General features: G+C 40.8%; 2 protein-coding genes across 2 annotated transcripts in view; one reads left to right on the top strand and one right to left on the bottom strand.

The window, feature by feature from the left end:
- The window catches only part of CNIH4 (cornichon family AMPA receptor auxiliary protein 4), a 23,600-nt gene extending 19,609 nt beyond the window's left edge, over positions 1-3,991 (top strand). Inside the window, exon 5 of the mRNA XM_054290591.1 lies at positions 3,620-3,991. Within this exon, the coding sequence (XP_054146566.1) occupies positions 3,620-3,641 (22 nt within the window). The 3' untranslated portion in view covers positions 3,642-3,991. The remainder of the gene's footprint in view (positions 1-3,619) is intronic.
- WDR26 (WD repeat domain 26) overlaps positions 1-21,528 on the bottom strand; it is a 27,486-nt gene extending 5,958 nt beyond the window's left edge. The window contains exons 1-10 of the mRNA XM_054290589.1: positions 20,890-21,528; positions 19,285-19,384; positions 19,111-19,167; positions 12,455-12,591; positions 11,781-11,878; positions 10,813-10,969; positions 6,056-6,194; positions 2,484-2,624; positions 1,093-1,212; positions 202-347 (exon numbers count right to left, since the gene is read on the bottom strand). Of these exons, the coding sequence (XP_054146564.1) occupies positions 202-347; positions 1,093-1,212; positions 2,484-2,624; positions 6,056-6,194; positions 10,813-10,969; positions 11,781-11,878; positions 12,455-12,591; positions 19,111-19,167; positions 19,285-19,384; positions 20,890-21,248 (1,454 nt within the window). The 5' untranslated portion in view covers positions 21,249-21,528. The remainder of the gene's footprint in view (positions 1-201; positions 348-1,092; positions 1,213-2,483; positions 2,625-6,055; positions 6,195-10,812; positions 10,970-11,780; positions 11,879-12,454; positions 12,592-19,110; positions 19,168-19,284; positions 19,385-20,889) is intronic.

Genomic DNA, 21,528 nt, shown 5'->3' with positions numbered 1-21,528 from the left:
ATGCCAAAACATCCACCAGAAACCTACTCCAGTGCTCAGGAAGTTATTTCTAATATTTGATCAAATGCTGCTTGCTGAAACTTGCTCACTAATTCTTGTCCCATCTTTTAATACTGAGAACATTTAACAACTTGTTTCCCATCCTGTCCCCCACAATGCCACTAGGAAGAGGAATTCAGAACCAAGAAGAGAGGCAGTTACATGTTCCTGTCTGTGAGATCCTCGAAGTTGTAGCCCCGAATTCGCTGGTGTGTGTCCGACGCTAGAACAGTTTTCCCATCACTCAAGCACCAAAGGCATTGTACTCTCACCCCTTCCCAGGAGTCAAGGAGATTACCATCTAAATCCTGAGCAGAAGGAAAAAAAAACCAAACAACAAACATTCAACCATTAGTCTCAGGTTTTTGAGGAGCTGTGACACAAATAAAAATGTTTTTCCCTTTCTAGTCAGACACTTGCTACAGAAAGCAATTTTACCTTTTATAAGGTAGGACCTAATGAATTAGGAGTTGGTTCTCTTAAGCAAGTGCTTTTGTAGGAACCCACCCTGGAGAGCAGAGAATCCCTTCTGTCACTTACTTTCTCACACCACCTGCACCCCATCACTGAGCTGACCTTCACAGTGCTATATTATTATTATGGGAACCAGTTGAAAAAAACAATCAAGAGTGTGGTGAAACTGTGGACCACCACCCCAAACCAGCTCTCGCCAAGTAATCAGGGTTTCACATCTATTTTCACTAAGCAAAGACTGCATGCAAAAACTAAGAAAGATGTAGTCAAAATTCTGTGGAATAAAAAGACTTGTGGGCAAAGGTACTGCTTTTTATTAATTTTTCTGAATTTTTCTGTTTTTTTCTGAAGCAGCTAAGAAAAAAAAATTCCAGACCACAAATCCTCTTTGAGGCAGGTCAAAGACGCTCAAACCCTTCAAACTGCTCCACACAGAAGTGCTGCTGAAATATCTGCATAAATCTTTGAATTGCAAAGGATCAGAACCTTTAGTGTACACATCTACAAAACCCAAAAAAGCATTGACCAAGCTTTTAATTCCTTGCTTTGCTTTCCAAGGGAGAGCTGCAGAGCACTTACACACTGGTAGAACTGTCCACGCTGCCCTCCCGTTACAAAGCGCTTCCCATCAGGATTCCAGGCCACACTTGTTAAACTGTCCTCATGAGACTGGCTCATCTTTGTCCTCAGCTCCCCAGTCTGGAAAACAAACAAAGGCAGCAGGGCCTTACACCAGAACCCTTTCCCAAAAAGGCACTGGTAATTTTATCTGACAACAATAGCTTGGAGGTGGATATATTTATTAAAAAGCAAGACGTACTTATGAATAATGCAATGGAAAGGCAGAACTACTTTAGCATATCCAGTGAATTTGGACTTGATTTGGGACAATTTCTTTTGTCTCTCAAATCAGGAGAGATGGAATAGTTGGTGTGTCAGACAGCTAAAAGATTTAGAGTGGAATGAAAAGAAATCATAGGAACAAGCCAAGAGAGTGACAAGCACTAGCAAATGAAAAAAACCCACCAAAACACTGAAAGAAAGAAGGCAGAGAGAAACTAGAAGAAAACAAGTGACAAAATATATTTTAGTAAGAAGTTATGAATATCACAGTAGTTAGAATGTTTTCCTCCTTGAGCTGAAGCTCTCCATGCCAAAATTTAGCTTTCATGCCTATAAAGCCACTGTTTCACAAGACAGAACACCAATGAGTGGCATTGTCAGCAGTGCTCCTCACTGAGCCAATGTAGTCAATTAAACAGAAGAAAAGTGTTCCAAGGGTGAAGAAAAGCAACGTTTGTGTTTTAGGAAACTACATTAGTTCAGAGTCCAAGGCAACACAAGGAAGTACATACAACTCTCAGCTGAGGCAAGAGAAGCTTTTATATCAACTCAAGTGCCCATAAAATTCAACAGCAGAAAGTGATTTTCAAATTCATGGAGGGAATGGCAAAATGCCCAAGTTCCTGATGGAAAAATGAAGTTCTGAAATCATAAACTGAAGCCTCTGTCACTGACATCACTGGGAGGGTTACATGAAGCAGAACAGTTTGCATCTTTTACTTTTCCTACTTGTTAAAATCATCAATGAGCAACTGCTTCCCTTCAGAGATACTTCTGCCCTCTGCTTCTCTTGATTCATTTGCTGTCCTTCTCTTCAGGAGCTCTCTGACATCCTATCCATTTATGCCATCCCTTCTCAGAAACGATAGTAACCACCCACACAAGAATTGCTGCACAATCCGAGACACTTAGACTTGAACTTCAATTTCAATTCTGTCCAAAGTGCAAAGAGCATTTGCAAGCTGCCATAATTATTTTTTCAAATTGAGAGGAGGGCAGGGAGATCAGCATCTCTTCTTTACACTCAGCACAAGCCCACAGCGATTCCTTCTTTCAAGAAGGGATTCAGATATTGAAACAAAAGCAGCACAAAGTTTGGTTTTTTTTCACTCTTAGCCAGCACTTACTTGTACATTCCAGAGCCAAAGCTCAGAGCAATCATCTGGGCCACAGGCAACAAGGTAGTTGTCATCCGGACTCCAGGCAATGTAGGAGACGCCGTACGCGTGACCCTCTAACGTCTTAAGGAGTTTTAGCTGGTGAGTGTCCTGGAACAGGAGAGGTGTTCTTGAGACACTGCAAATCAACTCCCACCACATTTCACACTTCCACAGCATCCATCTACAGCATGAGAGCTTGGAGAGTTTACAGGGCCAGAAAATGAAAGCTCCTAACGTCAACCTTCAAAACAAGAACACTCAGAGGTATTTTTGTTCCAACGTTCTGTGAGTCTGAACATAAAACTCAAGAAATGCCACTGAGTACAAAGTTTTACATGACATTACACTTGCCTTAGTACAGAAGATTTCTGTAGAGTCAAGTTTTTCTATATCTACTGAAATATGAAATTACTATCATCTGTATTTTACAGAATTAAGTTACTTTCTTAAAACTAAAGACATGTTGGAAACCTGTTCTGGTTAAACAGAGAACCAAAACCTCCACAGCTGCTGACAAGGGAAAACCTTGAAGTGAATTTTTATAAACTTGCATGTATCTTGTGTGTGCTGCTCAAGGAAGGAGATTTACAGAAAGATATTTTTAAAATCTTCCTTGAGAGGTGTTCTTATTTCAGAAGCATTGCCTACAGCAAGCTGTTTTCTGCCAGATTTAGTGAATGAAGCACACTTGGCACATGCAGCCTCTTGTATCATCTCTGTATTACAACTGTTTTACTGCTGCCTCATCAGAGGAACTTGACTTTTCAAGAAGCTTGTAAAAATAAATAGTACAGCTAGATACTGTGAAACAACCACACACTGGCTTCCTAAATACAGAAACATGCTTCAGTACAGTATTAGCACTGATTCTTGGGAACAGCAGATACACAAGTAGAACAGAGCTTGTTAAAATGCTGACAGTAATTATTTGAAGCCTCTGGGAAAGGGCAATCAAGTTGTCCTCCCTCTACCCACCCTCCCCTGTTTTTTTCCATGCATGGCAGATGCTTATATCTCCACAATTTTTTTTCAAAAAGCGTGACTAATTTGAAATTCTAGCTTGATTTCTCTAATTGTCCCTTCTCTCTTTTTTTTTTTTTCAGTATTAATCAACAGAGCACTTGATTCTGAAGAGAAAGACCAGAGGAAGAGTGACACACAGGATTGTTTCCTGGGATCAGCTCTGAGGGATTTGGTGACTCTCAGCCAGCCTGCAGCACTGGGGGTTCTGCTGGCTAGAAAAAGTAAATTCCTCAAAAGAAAGTGAGCTAAAAATAATCTTCAGAGTGCATGGAAAGAGGGGCAAATGAATGGACCTCCTCAAGACCCCTTTTCCATTCTAATCATTATTCCTGGACTGCATTAGACCCTGCTGTGTCTGTAGCTAAAGTGATTTTCAAGGAAATTGAGTCATGTCTGACATCATCGCACATCCTGGAGCTTGTCTAGAGCAGACACTTTTTTTTATAACAGGATTAAAGTAGTCTGTCACTTCAGCATATTTGAAACTCATGAGGAACAAGATACATAAGATATTCCTCTTCTAATGATAGCACTCTGGGGCTGTTACTATCTTCCATACTGCTCTCATACTTCCCCCCAAATACCATAAAGCTGCTATACCATGCTCTAAAACAGCAGGCAGTGGTATTCCAGGCAAATATCTCCAAATGTAGTCAACCTGCCTCCCACCCACCACCAAAAGAAATGGTTGTGTATGACAAGCAACTATTCAGGCATCAACTCAAGTCTGCAGTAGCTGAGCTCCTTGGCTGAAACACCAAAAAGCTGTCAACAGGTTTCAGAAAATGCAGAAGGGATTTTTTTAAGGAGTCTGTTAAAGGAGAACTCTTAACAAAGATGCATGTGAGACAAGGTGATGCACAGTGTGCTCATCCTTTGTGCTCCACAGAGGTTCTGCCAAACTTCCTGACAGTCAAACAATGCAGCCCACACAAACCCAGTCAGCTCAAGACACTATTTAGTGCTGCTGAGCCTCCTTAGAACTGTGAAATTAGCAATGGAAACGACAACAGAAGCATAGGCTAAGACAATCTAGACGTGGCTGGGTCTTAGAAAAGAGTAAGAAATTCCAGGTATGAAAGTAAGAAAACACATTAGAAAATTCAAGATATGAAAGTAAGAAAACACATTAGTGTTCTTACACTTCAAGAGGGGCAATGAAGAAAGAAAGGGAGAAATGAAGGATTCTCACACATGTTAAGTATGTGTGGAAAACTCAAACACTGTTCATTTAAAACAAGGCTCTCCCACCACTTGCCCAGACATTGCTGGATGTTTGTTTCCATGTAGTTTATGCAAACTGATTAGAATAATTCTGTATACCTAAAGCCTTGAAAATCACATTAAATTTATGGGTCAAAAGACCTTGTCAACTGCTACAGGAAATGTGAGAAGCATGTTCTGGCAAATAGGAATCACTTGATGTGGCCTAATGCTATTTAAGTATCCACCTGCTTGAAAGCATTGCAATTTTTTTAAAGCACCCAAAAAAGGAGACAAACCAATAAAACACTACAAAACCACTTTCCCACCAACTATTTTCCAAAGATTTTTATTCTTTGGCAACTCTTGGTCAAAAGGCTTGGTCTAAACTCTCACAAAACATTTATGTGGTTTTACTAAGCAGCTATTAGCTAACAATTCACTTTAAGATGTTCTAATCAAGATGTTTGGTATTAAAACCCATCAATATAGAAGGAAGATGTGCATCTACAGTCAATTAACAAGTTAACAGCAAAAAATGTTTGATCCTTAATTCACCTAAATTACTCCAAGAAAATACCAAACCAAAACAAAACCAAAACCAACAAACAAACTCCAGATAACTTCCAAACTAAATAACAGAAGTCAGCTTTGCTGCTATGCAGCTCTTGGCCCAGAGTAAGACACAAACCACAGCAGTCTCGTGCCTGAAAAAGCCATGGTGCCTGCTTTAGTTCTGGGGCTACATAACATTTATGCACATGGAACAGAGTTTTAAAGTCCTCCCATCATTTTAACAGGAAAAAGGACTCAGATTATATGGGTTCCTAACCTGAAGTGAAAGAAAAGAAACTCAGATTCAAACCCCACTGAACACCAGTATGGAACTGCAGAAACCTTTCATTTTCCACCTCACATACCAGCTTGCAGGAGTGTGGTTAAAAAACCAAAAGGATCTTATTTCTGAGAGTTCCACAAGCATTAGCAACTTCAAATGCTGTGTGTGTATGTTCAAGTTTATTCCCAGTCTTCAATTATTATGAAATATATGGACATACTTACATAATCACTTCTACAAGTCAAAACAGGCTTAGATTCACCAACCAACCTCTTTATTTATGTACCAATAGATATGAGCAGGAAAGATGTATGAAATATCCTATTGCTATGAGATTTACAAGGCTTACATCCCAGGGAATGGGATGTAACAGGGCTACAGTACATGTCAGCCTGCCCTACAAAAACCACACCATCCTAGCAGGAGAAAGCTGAAAGGAAAGGGCAAGACAAGTTCATTCCATTCTCACACTTACTGGATCAACCTGCCATATAATAACAGTTGTGTCCTTAGATCCTGTTGCTAATTTCGTGCCGTCGTTGGAGAATTTGCAGAACCACACTTCGTTACAGTGCTCCGTTAGGATCTGCTGGGTATAGCAGGGGAACTGTTTCCTGGCAAAACAAAGGGATAAAGCCACACATTAACAAGAAAGCTGTAAGATTTTAAAATTTTTTTAAGTTTTAAGCTATTAAAAAAAACCAGTCAAACAAAAATCCTATTTAAGTGCAAGGCCAAACAACTTAGAAACCCCCTCGATTAACAGCTGCCTCAAGTAAGGACAGAATGAAGTGTCTCACCTGGCAACAAGCTCACACCATTAAGTCATCATAATTAACCATAAGAACATGGAACTGTTCTTATTTCACCTTAAGTCATCATAACTAGCCATAAGAACATAGAACTGTTCTTATTTCACCTAGATAATTTGTTATTCTTTCACGTAACTTGGAATTAAACTGATCTCATCAGGAGTGTAACAGTTTATTAGAATATAATTTTCTACTATAGTATTTTCTATAGAAAATACTATAGCATAGGTCTCTTTGAACCATAGGTGCAGTGTTTTTACTCATGAGGTTTTTGTAGGTATCTAACTCAGTTATATCTTGCTAGGAAATGATTCTTACATAGAACTTTCTTTTCCTGAATGTGACCTTGCAATAAACTAGATGTTTCTCTGCCTTTGCTTTGTCATTCTTCACCTTTGCAGGGTACTACATCCAATATCTAAGCATAACTAGCAAGATACCATTGAGCTCTCAGCTTGAACATTTCTCCCTCACAAAATCTAAACTATTTGGTAAAATGCTGAGTTTATCAAACAAAATATTACATGATAAACTACTGAAGAAGATTGAAACATTCCTCTACAGCCAATATTTAATATTCTAGTTACACACCAAAAAAAAAAGCTAACAGTCAAATTATTAAGTTAGGTGAGAACTGGAGGCAAGTTTTATTTGATTTAAATCTTGCCTACAAGCTCTCAAATAAGAATTTCAGAGCTAAGATAAAATAAATGTAGGCTTTTACAGCAGATGTCTTTATTTTGAAATAATACTGCAGGAGGTACAAGTTCATTGTTCAGATGTACTAAAAGATAATCTCTAACCACAGACACATTTTCCTCAACTGCAGAGATGCTGAAGGGGTTTAGTCTTAGGCTGAGTTTTTACAGCATCCAGTGCAAGAGGGCAACACAACTCTGATGTGACACAGTGACACTGAGGGAATGATGGTGCCCTTGAATGTTCAGTTGTATTTATCACTGCAGATAAACTGGCTCAAAAAAACCAATCAAAAAACAAAAACACATTACAATTTACCCACCAAAAGTCAAACAATTCCCCCAATTAATTTAAGCAGAAAACTTACTTCCTTCCCATTAATGTTTACAAATACAGTTTGGTTGCAGCCAGGCTGATAGACACCTAACAAACTACCTCTTCTCTGAAGCTGAAAAAAATTCTGCTTCACACAGTGTCTGTACCCCCTCAGTGCATTTTCTTTTATTAGAAGAGGCTTCCTAGTCTGTGCTTCAAGGCTATCAAGGAGCATTGAACAACCATACAGTCTCATTTCCACTCTTATGGTAGAGAAGGATAAAATGTACACATACACTTATATTTGGCTTCCTTGGTATGTCTATACTTATTTGTTTGCAGAGAAGCACAAGTGTGCTCTGCATCTGCTTTCAGCTGACCAGGAATGCCTGGTTGCCCCTGGAAGAACACTGAATCCAAAGTAAAAAAAGCCCCACCCATGAAAGATGATTTTGTCTCCCTTCAAGTCTAGAGGGAAGCAGGCAAGCCCTCACACAGAGATGTGCACCTGCAGGAGCAGTGTTTCATTATTATTTAGCCATATTGTTATAAATTAATGTTTTTGCTCTGAACAGCAACTTCCCCTAGGAGGTGAGGCTGCATCCATAATTCACACAAAGTACAAGGGGCATGCTGTGTCCCAGGAAAGTCTTTTCAGCACATTTCATTTCAAAATAATACTCTGTGGAACAACAGCTCTTCCATCTTAAAGCTCAAGACAAGCAGCCAAGGTTTTGCAGACATGAAAAGGAAGCAGGACAATACTGGAGCACACCATTTTCATTGTAAGATACTTTTAGTTCCTAAAGGGGGTGACACAGCTATTAGGGCTGCTGCAGACACATCCCAATGCTGAATTTTACAGCTCACAACCCAGTTGGACCGGAGTGCTCCCACAAAAAGTCATCCTCACTTTACTGGTGAAACAGAACTCAGCAAGTTTGACTCACAGATAGCAAAGCCACATTAAATAACCTGGCTGTGGAAGGAAATAGCAGCAGTCTTGAAACAAGGAACCAGAACCAGTTGTTTTAACAGCTTCTGGTTTTGGTAATTAGATATTACTGAAGCTCAAAGGTTTTTCTTCATCTTTTTTGAAGTGTTTCATTACAAAGTGTTCTGTTCAGCACAAAACAGCTGAATTATGTCATTTACTTACTGAGATAAAGTATCTAATAACTTTACTGTTGTTGTATTTACACAAGTTCAAAATTATAGAATAAAACACTAAACAGCTATCTTTTTATTCCCTGTACATACAATGAAAGATTTATTCCTCAACAAAGAAAACAAAAAAGGCAAATTAACAAAAAAGCCCCAACACACCCAACTAGGCTGAAGGTTCTCAAAACCAAAAATCATCATTCCCCAAGAGCATCAATTCTCTGCTATCAAAATCTCTGAAATCCTTCACCTTCACTCCCAGTAGAGCCTCACTCTTATCTCCCACTCTTATCAAGTGAGTTTTAGAATTAAAAATCATTTTGCCTGTCAGTGCAATTCAAGCATGCTTAACCAAAATATTGCCATAAGTCCAAAAGAGATTAGTTCCAACTATAAAAAGGGAAACTTATCAGTGTTCCATCAATTAAGTAGCACAGGACTCAAACTGTCTAAGCTTTTAGACTACTGTTACTTCTGTCACCTTCATCAAAATTTGGCTTCCACTGCCTAACTCACCTCACTATGCCCAAGAACAGCAGCAATACAGCACACCACAAACTAGAGCAGACCCCTGCAACAGGCAGCTACAATAGGGTGAGGACAGAATGGAAGCTTTTAAGTGGATTTTTGGGTACCTTTTTGGTTGAGGTTCCTGTTATTACAGCAGCCATGAGTATCTATGTATATACACAGCAAATATGCAAATTTAGGAAGTACTACTTTAGCAAAAAAAAAAAAAAAAAGGAACCAACAAAACAAAAACCCAAACTTCTATGTCAGCAAATAGATTCAGGTGGGGGGAAATCCAAACTCAGGTTTGTTGCATATAATATCTTTTCTATCTGGCTCTCTGGAGCCTGGCTTCAGTAAATCAAGCTCTTCACAGTGATCTGGAATGCTCCTTGGGATTTGATAAGTAGTATCAAATCTGTTGCACAATACTACTCATGGACTTGTGTAAAGGTTAAATCTTTTCTAGGTAGTCTGATTTAAGACTCACTTCTGAAGGAGGGAAGCCACAATACCAGCATATGATCATTTCCAATAGCTCTTAAAATGGGCAACATTCAAATGTCTGCACACACATCTACAACTGCTGAAACAATGCAATGCAGCAAAATTGTAAGCTAAAAGACTACTTGAATACATAAAGTGCCAAAGACAGTAATTTGCAAACATAAAGATGACTACAGCAAAGTACTGTGGAAGTCTGCATCTTTAAAAGTTGACTCCAAGTAACCCAAGAAGGCAAGTCAAAGCAGCTGAGTTCAGAAAATTTCTATAAGCAAGTTTATCAGTTCTTAATTAACTTGCTCAGAGGAGCTAACCTTAACTGAAAACAATTCCCCTGCAGGCCCAAGTGTTAGCCTGTTACATGGACAAATTTATAAGGATATCCCATACAGCCCTTATTGCCTTAATCCACCATGCACAGCACAGCAGTTTTCCATAAAAGCTACACTGAGTTTTGGGTCTTTAGCCAAGTTTTGCTGGATGAGGAAAAACTGCTCAAGTCAGCCATTTGTTAAAAACAAACACCTTCCTGTTTCATGTCTATTAAGAGTATTGCATTTTGAAAGTTCAGAAGCAGCCTCCATTTTGTCACAAAAAAAAGTTATCCAGACAATCTAAAGAGCCAATACAAAGGTATAAGAGACACTCAATTCTTACTACCTTACAAAGCTGAGAAAATAGTTCTTTGTATTATTCATGTTTTATATTATGTAACTCAGAAAAATCTGCAGTACATTTCTCCTCTGTCTTAACCTTTGTGCCTAAATGCACCTGTGTCCACTCTTAAAGTTACAGCTGAAAGTTGAGTTCATAGAACCATGCCTCAGCGGGCTTTCTACATTCCAGTACCCTTGGAGACAGTCTGGGTAAGCAACACACCACTGAATCTCCAGTGGAAAAACACAGCAATCCTGTGTTGATGAACAAATAGACTGGAAACAAGTGGCTATGGATTAGCATAGCAGCATCTTCTTTTTACACCAATCTGATTAAAATTTTTAACCTTCAGTCTGATCCCATTACCCTACATCCAGCTACCAAAATCTCCCCTCCACACCTCCTTTACTCCCCACCTCCACCGCTCATTTAGCAAAACAGGATTTTACTGCTTTTTCCCAGTAAAATCCTGTAAAACCAGCTCAGAGCAGCCCTCACATCTCTGACCATCAGATAATTTTAAAAGATCAATGAAAGGTTGCCCATCTCAGGAGTCAGGAAGGTTCCTCACCTACTACAAACGTGATCTATTAGCAGCGAGACAGAGTCGAGGTTGCTGTCGAGTTTGGTGTTGTGATAGAGGCACCGGTCCCGTTGCAGTTCCACAGCCTGGCGCAGCAGGTTCTGTAAACGCCTCGGAGGAAGCATCACTGATGGGGGCAGGTAGGCTTCAGGGGAGTTAGGGAGAAAAAATAAACAAATGAAGGGAAAAAAGACTTCTCAAATGCATGTTACAAGTAAGAGCGTACTTTGATTGGAGTGGTTTTGGAAGAGATCTGAGTAAATAACAGCACGCAGCTTGTTGAGTTTGAATGTACAGATATACACCTGGAATTAGAAGCATGAACTTCTGGGAAGCAGAGCTGTATGCAAGGTGTTTGTTGTTCTAGAGTGCATTGTCCTGGCCAACAAGCACCATTTACACAAACTAACTCAAAACTCAGTATTTTACAAATCTACAATATTGCATAACAACACCATCAGCTAGGTTCCTTTAGGGAATTTTCTATCAGCACTATGAAAATAAAGAATACCATGGGTTTTATAACTTTGGTCCAGAGTTCTACAACAGCCACAAGAGAGAGGAGAAACCACAATTCAGAGCAAAGTATGAGACCACTATCAACCAGCACCACTATCACTACAGGTGATAGGCCACACTTACTTTCCACCACTCACTGTGGCAGGCATTTATAACACACACACCCCCCTCCCTAAACCACACATTTAATCACCAAGTATATCACTACTGCATGCAGCAGAGCTAAGAAGTAACAATTCTTATTACAAACAGTTTATCAGAGACAGCAAAAGCTAAAGTACAGAAGACCAAAGGGTAAAGGCACCTAAAGGTATCCCCATGAACCAAGAAATACAAATATCCAACCAACCAACACACACAGTCAGTTTCCTGGGATGTGTAAATTACACTGGATTTAACAGAGATGAGAAGAAATTCTAAATACTAGAACATCTTACTCTGGAGTTTGTCCAAAAGTTTAGATCTGGAAGCTGTTCCTTTCCCTTCCCACTCTGCTTTTGCACGCAAGTCTTCTGCATGGCTACACATCAGGTACCTGTTCCAAAAGGGCACATACACCAACAGACCAAGTCTTTTTGGAATCATTCTTTTCACTTTTAAGCATGATACAGTACAAATCATAACATTTGTAATTAACTGGCAACAGGTAAGTTGAGCTTGAGACCAACAGGGAAAAAGGCAGGGAACTATTTCACACAAACACACATCTTCTGAACAAATGTCTGCAAACTGCCCATATAAAAAGAAAACAAAGCACAAGCAATTTTAGGATGGTCTTATTTTCATCTAAGAACAAACCAGATTATACTCAATTAAATTTTAAGGAAACTGGCTAATAATTCTCAAGATCAGAAAACCATACATATGTAATAATTTGGGTTCTAGTAGTACTAGAGTAAATCATCATCAGGTTGTTTTCAAGCATCTGAAACAAAACACCATCTACTGAACAGCATTCTTTACTCAGCATTTTATCACATCTCACTACAGCTTATTATCCACCAGGATAGCAGCTTTAATACAGCTTGAGCCTTCACAACAACAGCTATCAAAAGCTACAGAATTCCTTAAAAACCATCTCTGCAAGAGCTCTCAAAGTGCAAACACTTACCCACTGAGGACATGAATGCGTTCTGTGTTATATTTCAGAGGCGTCAGTTCACAGCGTAGAACCTGAAGTGCCTCCAGGACCTTGCCATCCTCCAGGTATTCCAGGTACTTCTGCTGCAGCAGCAAAAACTTCATCCTCTGACATGACAGAAAGCAGCAGTCAGGGGAAAAAGGTTGACTGAAGTTTCAGAAAACGTTTGAGCCTAAACAGAACAGTAGAAACCATTCTACTATGCCCTTCAGAAAGACAGCTCTAAGTAATGTTTCATTACTCAATTTCTTTTGTTGGCTTTTCAACAACATTGCAGCAATTAAGCTATCCATGAATTTCTTCCCTGCCTGATGGGGCTCCAAGTAGTTCCTATCTCATTCCTCAGATCTCTCATTTTCACCTGCTCTCTCTTTAGTCATCACCCTTCAAATCCTGCATTACTCAGGTTTTCCAGTGAAACATTCTATCAAGAAAAGGGCCCCAAATCAGCAATTCTCATATTTCAGACTGCATGACAGCACAGAACACAACAGGGCAACTCATCAAGTTCTCACACTGTTTACATAGGTGTTGACATAAATTGTTTGCATAGCTCCATAACATATAACAGTAACAAATTGACACTGCCTCAGGTTTTGGGTTTTTTCTGTAGTTCCATGTTTACTTGTTTTCCTTGGGTGTTGTTTTCAGGATTACAGAAAAAACCAGTTTCCTATATTTAGGAGTCACTTCAACATTCTGAATTAAGTGCTGTTATTTCATAGTGTTCCTTTCACAGTTTTTGGTTGTTTTCTTTAAAAAAAAAAATCAAGCCTGTGTTTCTAGCAAGTATCAGTGGGTGAAAAAAAATTAGGTATTAGGTTACTATATTAAGATTTTTAATAGTAATTTAGTACATAGTATGGTTGTTTCTGGATGAAATCAAGTATTTTGTGTTTGTACACATTCTTCACTGCTACCAGAAATTACAGGTTTAGTCCACAAAACTCACCAGGTTGAAGAGGAAAAGGAGGAAAATGTTCATGCTTAGACAAACTGGTAAGACATAGGCTGGAAATAAAGTGCAACAAACTACATTTGCTTTCCTAATGAACACACCACCAGTTCAATCACCAGTTTCCTCTGCTTTCATCAGACCTCAGGCACCTCACTATTTTCATGCTCATATTTGGTCAATGTTTACTTAGTTTCAAACACACTGCCAGCCTCCTTAAGTAGAGGGATAATTGGGAAGTTTAAGATGTTCTTGTCCTATTAAAGCTCACATGAAAGTTTAAGGCTCACTAGATGCTAAATTCAAAGTTAAAACATGAAGCATTTTCATTTCCAGACACACTCAGTTCTTCAAAAGAATGAAGTTTCCACATACAGTGCTATTAACTTACCACACAGCTTTGTGAAGCATAAAACATGACACAGTAAAGATGATTTATGTTCAAACTTGTCTGCAGTGCTCTGCTGTCCTGTATCTGACAGGCAAACCTGCATTGCACTCCCAATCCAGCTCTTTCGTTTATTTGAATTTGGAATTATTAGACCATTACTGTACAGTTCTTCCAGGTGAGACAACTTTTTTCAGCGTTCTGACATGTGAAAAACCAAATGAAAGATTTCCCAATTATTTCCAAGCCCAGTGCTTGGCTCCATGCAGCAGGCCAGCAGGCCCCATGCTGTTTGCTTATACACCAGCAGCAGGAGGGATGAGAACTTCACTTCCTCCACCAGCTGTGCACAAGCTCTCCAGGATACATGAAATGCCCAGGTGGCAGACACACACTGTATTTCACTGCTTTTGGTCACCTCACACTGATGATCACCACCAGATCAAAAACAGGCTGATATTTATTTGTAACAAAAACTGTAATTCCTTCCTATCTTCCTTCTCCATCCGCTGCATATAATATTTAATTTATATTTCCATTAAATGTGATAACCCACCTTTTCTCCCTCCTTACTTTCAGGACTTGGAACATTAATTTCATTTTGTTAGAGGAAAAAGTAAAAAGAGCAGAAAAATCCTATAATGTGGGTTTTACAACATCAGTCTGAGCAATTCCATGAAAGCATTACAGGAATACCACTCAGAATGCTGTTGCCAAAGAGGTGTAATTTCAGTCCTAGGCTAGAAAGTATGGCTTAAAAAAAAGAGGCCATCAGTGCCATGTGTGACTTAGGCACATTAGGAATATAAAAGCCCCCAGAATAACAAAGTATTATACATTTCATGCCGCAATCTAGTGTTCCCATAATGGAGAATTAGAATAAGAGATAAGCAACTTGAAATAGTAACTTATCGACAGCAGAGGGCAGGGACTAAAGTCTTGATGGGGAAATTAAATTGAATTACTAAGCTATTTTGATAACTGCTCCAAAACTTGCCCTACAGCATACTCAAACAATGGCACGAATTTCCTTGAGGCAAAAGTCACACTCCAGTAATATTACATTGCAGGTTATTTTTTAACATTGGGACACTCACTGTCTCCTACTTTTTATTTCTGTGCAATTACTGACTTTGCTGGCAAATAAATTTCTCTCAACTCCTTTACACCCTCCTAATAGTACTTCTAATTTCTTCCAACACCACCTTCTACAAAACCCAAGACCATTTTTGGTACATCATCTCTTTTAGAGCCCAAACAACCTCTTCTAGGAGGAATGAGAACTCTAAAATATAGCAAAAGCACAAACTGCTGATTAAGTAGCTTATTCTTTCTCCATTTGTTTTTTGGGTGCCTTACAAAGAAAGGAAATCAAAATGACCATAATGAAAACCATACCAAAGTAACACAAGTGCCTGGGATTTGTTATCATCTCAGTGTTTGCAAAGGAAATTCAGCATCATTACACTCATGACTGCTGAACAATTTAAAGTTCAGACACCACCACTGCTTAGCTATAGCCAAGATTCCTCACCCTGATGGACCCCTGGAAAAGTCCAATCCAAGTGTCAGCATTGCAGTTCTGCCTGGTTTTGTTCAGTTATTATCCCTCATCCTGTCCCTCACCTCTACAGAAAGGATGAGGATAAACTGCATTATTTGTTGTTTCCACAAGCTATTATTTAAATGTAAATTGAACTCTGATAACCCTGGGGCAGAACTAAGAGTTAACAGATTTACAGGATTTTGTTTGTTTGTTTCAATGTATGCACTATTAGCATTTTTCTTTCTTCAAACTACAACCTTGGATTACTAACATGAGTGCTTAGTACTGTACTCCTTCCTTATCCTGTTAGCAGGAAAGCTCCTTCCAGAATCCTAAATTCTAGGAAGTCTGGCAGGTACCATAACTCACCATCACTACATACCCAAAGGTGAAAACCTCAGCAAACAAAGCTGTGAAAGGAACAGAACAAACATACTGCCACAGGCAAGAAATTGGGCCATTCTGATCAGTAACTGTAAGCAGCAGTGAATCTTCAGAAGTTTAACAAATAAACTAATTTTATGTCTAGATTTTGGTGTTATTTTCAACCTGTGTATCTTAAGCTCCACAAGAGTTTTACTAATGTACTAGGAGTCCCAAGTAAGTAAACATTGCTGTAACAACTGCTCTTTGAAATTAAATAGGTAACTAAAATACATGGTGAAATTATCAGCAGATGTTTCAAAACAAACTCAACACAGTAGCCATCTCTACTTACAGCCTACAGAACTAAGACCTCAGTTTTCTTTTTCCTGTAGTCTTCTACTGTGATAGTTTTGTAAAACACTGACAAAAAGCACTTAAAAACAATGCAAAACTTAAATGTGACAGCCTGCAGAACTAAGACATGAGTTTTCTTTACTCTCTAGTCTTTTACTGTGATAGTTTTTACAAAACACTGATGAAAGCACTATAAAACAATCCAAAACTTAAATGCCCTGATATGTAAAGAGCAGAAAACATTGTGCTATACACAATTCAGCAAAGAATTTAATGAGGCTTCAACCACACCAAGTCCTACCACACAGGGAGTAATTAACTCCAGTAGGGAACTGCCCTTAATGCTGGTAGCAAGAGGGACACCATGCAGGCAGGTGGAGCACTTGACTCAAATGATAATATTTAACTCACTTTTTAGATTGTGTTGCCTGCTGCAGGCTGTATACCTCTGGAATAAGTAAAGAGAACAATCTGAAGGTATTTTCTAGATGACTGTAGAGGAATAATCCCAAAGTTTCTTCCTAGGTGCAATTAAGTACCCAAGACGGATGCCATCACATGCTTGAGTAGCCCCAAAGTAAGCAAAACCTCAGGCTGGCTTGAAGTTGGTGTTTTCTAACTGTTGCTGAAGGAAAAACATCATGCTTAATTCAATTATAAAGTTTTCCTACAGATTTTCTAAGAGAGCTGTATCTGATATGCTGGAAAAGCAAACATGACTAATCACATACTGTACAGCCCTCAGCTGTGTTAACACAAATAGAAACAGCAAACTGTCCTGTGTGCTGCCACACCCTCCTCCCCCCATACCAACACACTGCATCAAAGCTTGAAAAATTGACACCAGCCCCTTCATGTTTCGTGTTGTCACCCATAGAACTGAAAGCACTTTGCAAAAATCAGGAAATTAAATACAAACAGGATTTTCTGAACACATATGGATCTCCCTTCACTGACCAGACATTTCAAAACCAATCCCGGTTATTTTGTCCAGGTCATATTAACTGTAAGAAAAAAACCCCAAAAAACAACAAACCCACCCAAACCACAAACCAAAAACAAACCACAGAACACACACCCTACTTAGTTAAATACTCCCTTGTGTCATCTAAATTTTTAGGCACCCATTCTTCTTATACGCACACATTTTTAAAACATCTAGTCACATAGTGTGAGTCACAAGTCAGGAAATTCAAAATCCAGTTTTCTATTTTTAAAGAGCTACCTGCAGCAGCACCTTGTTTGGACTTTTCCTGATCAAGACATTTATCACCCTCATTAGCTCTGACTTTTCTGCAGTGGGGAATACCTACAGAGCACAAAGCATCCCTCCTTACCTGTCATGACCTTTCTCTACCTTCCCAGCACCAAAACCCACCCAGAACCTCAACCATGTGCACAAAAGCTGGACAGGGAGGGAGGAGGAGACTCCATAAACACAAGCTCAACTTATTCTTGCAAATAATGCTGTCTTGCACATGTAAGATATTCAAAACTGTTACCTGTTTTAAATTATATCAAGCTAATATAAAGGAGATCAACTTTAAAAAGAAAACAGTTCATATTGGTTCAGGTAAAGTTCAGTTTAAAGCAAGTGTTTTTACTGCACCAAGCTTTATGGAACCAGTTAAGAAATCAATATTAGAGAATGCTCTTGGAGCCCTTCAGAACAACAGAAGGAAAATATTCTTCTTTCTCAAACTGAGGTCTCCAAAGACTACAATGTTGAAAACTCAATTAAATCTCTCAACTCACTAACGTGCAAAACATTTTAGTACTACAGACAAACTTTGTAACTTCAGAAGTCAAAAACATGAGAAAATTTGTTTCAAATGACCATTCACATTCCAATATAGCAGTTCCATATTTCAGGCCACACAAACTCTTGAAAGCTGCATGCAAAATTCTCAACTCCTTCAGGTCTTGGACAAAAGAGAAAGTGAACTACTGGTCGGTGTAATTAAGAGGTGCTAAGCTTTGACCAAACTAATAGAACCAAATGTAAACTTCTGTCAAGTACCCTCTGATGTTTTGTTAAACATCTGTTTTTCCTACTTCATTTCCTGTTCTCTCTTTCTCTCCCTCCCCCACCAGACAGGAAATTGTCTTGACAACAAATGAATCAGCTAGAAGTGGAACTAAGCAGCCATCAGCTGATTCCTCATTGTTTACAGTCACAGACACTTCAAAAAGCCTTGATACAGTTTGCTTCCTAAGTGACCATAGCTGTTGTAACTTCATCTCACTAAAATAAACGTTTTACAACAAAAGAACAAGCTCTTTGAAGGGCCAAGTGATGATTTATATCTTGAGATCCAAAATTCAAAACAAGAAACACTTTACTCAGAGCAACTGAAATAATAACAACACATATTGTAGTGTCAAGTCACAGGATCCACCAACCTTCTATTTCTAGGTTTATCTTTTTAAAAAAAAAAAAAGCCACCCAAAGAGAAAAAGCTCTAAATAAAATCCCAAACAGCAATACAAATGCATTTGCTCTTTAAAAGCCATCTGGAAAAGCAACAGTATTGTTCATGGTCTATAGCAGCCTCTATATTCTTGTAATGTGCTATTACAATGCCAACTCCACATCAGTATTAGTGCATTTTACTTCTAAACTTCCCTCAAGAAATCCTAACTCCTATAAACACAGAGATTGTGAGAAGTATTTCAAGGTTGAAATTAGTATTCAACATAGGCAGTTTCTACAGAAACTGACCTATTTTAGGACTGTGACAGGATTTATATTTTATCAGTTAGGTATATTTAATAGAGTTTTAACATTCAGTACACCAAATCTTAGCCTCAATACTTTTGGGCTGCCTATCTCACATTCTACAACAGAATTAAAAAAAGTTCAGATTAGTATGACGTTTGAGATAGCATGCAAGCAGCTTAAAGTAAACAAAAAAGAGAAAACAAGAACTATGGACAACCAACTCCATAGTGAAAGATTACACCACTACAATTAGTCCAACTACACAGCTCTGAAAGAGTTCAAGTGTGCCTCTTACCACAATTGCATGCGGAGAATGCACTAAGGCCTTAAGTTCATTCAGGTCGTTCTCAGCCTGCAGAAATCGGCAGAAGAGAAAAAAAAATTATATAAGGAGGATGAATTTTGAATTGTCTCATAGATACTATAAATTTCAACAGTGGTTAATACAGTCCTATAAGCCCTACGTTACCTTATCCCATTCTCCTTCCATGACATGATTGCGGAATTTGGTAGCTGAAGGATGTTCTAAACGACATCCTGACTCTTGCATGAGGAGATCAACAGTCTGGCTGCAGGAGAGATACAGTGTAAAAAAACCCGACCAGTTTCACCCTCACAAATACACCGCCTGCTATGATAACAGTTTACCATAAAGTAATTTAATTAAACAAGAAAACGATGACCAGATTCAGATGCTTGTTCAAGAAGGTGATCTCAGTTGCCTGAGACATGTCAAAAGCTACCTCTACCTAAAGCAAGTTGTCAAGGAGCTTGGAAGCTTTGCTGAAGTACCATAAAGTATGTGACTTACCAGCCACCACAAACAGCCAGCCCTGCACAGAAGATAAACTTCATGAAGGAAGATACACTCTAGAAAGCTGTGTGCTACTGGCTGCCATCCCCTGCCCCCTCCCTACCTCCCCCCTAAAACAACAAGGAGAGCTACAACATCTGGCACACTAAACTAATTTTTCCTTCTTCATCACTTCTTACAAGACTGGCTCCTTAAAACAAAATAAACAAACTCAGGGACCTGTAGCCCTCCCCCTTTTATACTAAAAATAGCTTATTTACTGTGGTGTCATCTATGAATAGTCACGAGTTGTCTGCTGCTGTAAACTTGCCTCTTGTGTCAGAGGCAATTTATTTTATGGAATATGTTCTTTATAGCTGACCCATTCTGCAGTGTTTTGAAGACTTCTTTTGTGGCTACACAAGCACTTCACAGGACTTCTCTACCTTCCTTCCAAACTGATGACATCCTGGCTAGCTTTAGCTTTACTCACAAAGCACTATGATTAAACACTTTAAGACTTCCCCTATTCCACTGGGAAATTATTTTGTCTATTCTGATTTGAAGGAAGGGCCAACATTCTCATTTCTTGTTTACAAGTAAGATTATTAGCAAAAACACGTGTCCAGCACAAATCTACAGAGGCCTTCACCATTTAGAGGGCCAAAGGTTTCCAGAGCGAAGCCAATCGGCCTGCTTAAGTGGCAGTTTACTTTGTGTCGCTTCCTCCGAGCTGACAAGCCAAATCTTAGAGCTCATCTGCGAAAAGCCGCCCCCCCACGCCCAGCTGCGGGCTCCATTATGTTTACCAGATAACTTCTCCCCCACTAACACATTTGTATTGATCTACCCTTATCGGTGGGCAACCCGACTTCCATATTGCCATCCCTGGCAGGGGAAGCTCCTGTCCTGTCCCTTCGCTAGACACCGGCACGGGTTTGGCAAACACAGCTCCGGCTCCATTTTTCCGGGAGCGGGCCTGCCCCACCGCCACGCACTGCTCTCCTCTCGCCGGAGACCTCCGGGCTGCGACGGGGCAGCTTTGGCCACCAATCCCCCTCACCTCGAATCCCTTCCTCTCCCCTCCTCCCCGCTCCGGGCTGCCCATCCTCCACGGGGACCCCGCTCCGGACCCTCCCCGCGGACGGAGCGGAGGGCGGCGGGGCTGCCCCGGCCCCGGGGGGACCCTCCGCTCAGGGCGCCGCAGGAAACCAAGGGAGGAAGGAAGAAGCCCGTCCCCCGGCCCGGCCGCGCTGCCCCTCGCCCACCGCGGCCACTTACTTGAGCCCCAGCCCGTGGAGGTGCTGCCCGATCAGCCGGATCACGTCCTCGTCGGACTGCGAGAGTCGCTTCTTCTTCTTCAGGGCGCTGCCGCCGCCGCCGCCCCCCAGTTCGGCGGCGGCCGGGCCGGGCCCCCCGGCGGCGGGCACCCCGTTGTTGACACCGAGCCCGCCGGGGCTGCCGCCGCCGGGACCGCCGCTGTTGGCCGAGGGCAGCAGCCCGTTGGCGTGGGCCAGCTGGTCACCGGCGGCAGTGCCCGCCGAGGCCTCGCCGTTCTGGGCGGCCAGGCAGCCCAGCTCCGGGCCCTGCGGCGGCGGCTGCTGCTGCTGCTGGCCCCCTCCCGCCCCGTTGGCCTGCATGGTGCTGCTGGCGATGCCGCCGCTGCTGCTGCTGCTGCCTCTGAGCGGGGCGGCGGCGGGGGCGAGCCCGGCGGGCACCGAGGGGGACTGGGACGAGGTGAGGCCTGCTCTGCCCGCGGAAGCCCCGGGCTCTCCTGCTCCCTCCGCCGCCGCCGGGGAGGCCCGGGCTTTCTTCCGCGGAGGCGGGGAGGCTCCGCCGGTGTCCGAGTCGGAGGAGGAGGAAGCGGAGGCCAGAGTTTCCTCGCCGAGAGCGGCCGTGGTGGGAAGCCGGGGGGGCGAG

This window comes from Melozone crissalis, unplaced genomic scaffold (genome assembly GCF_028551555.1).
Source record: "Melozone crissalis strain CALT ecotype California unplaced genomic scaffold, PUWL_Pcris_2 ptg000081l_1, whole genome shotgun sequence".
Classification (NCBI taxonomy): domain Eukaryota; kingdom Metazoa; phylum Chordata; class Aves; order Passeriformes; family Passerellidae; genus Melozone; species Melozone crissalis.
The sequence above is the reverse complement of the archived record's forward strand: the minus strand, read 5'-3'. Positions and strand labels throughout refer to the sequence as shown.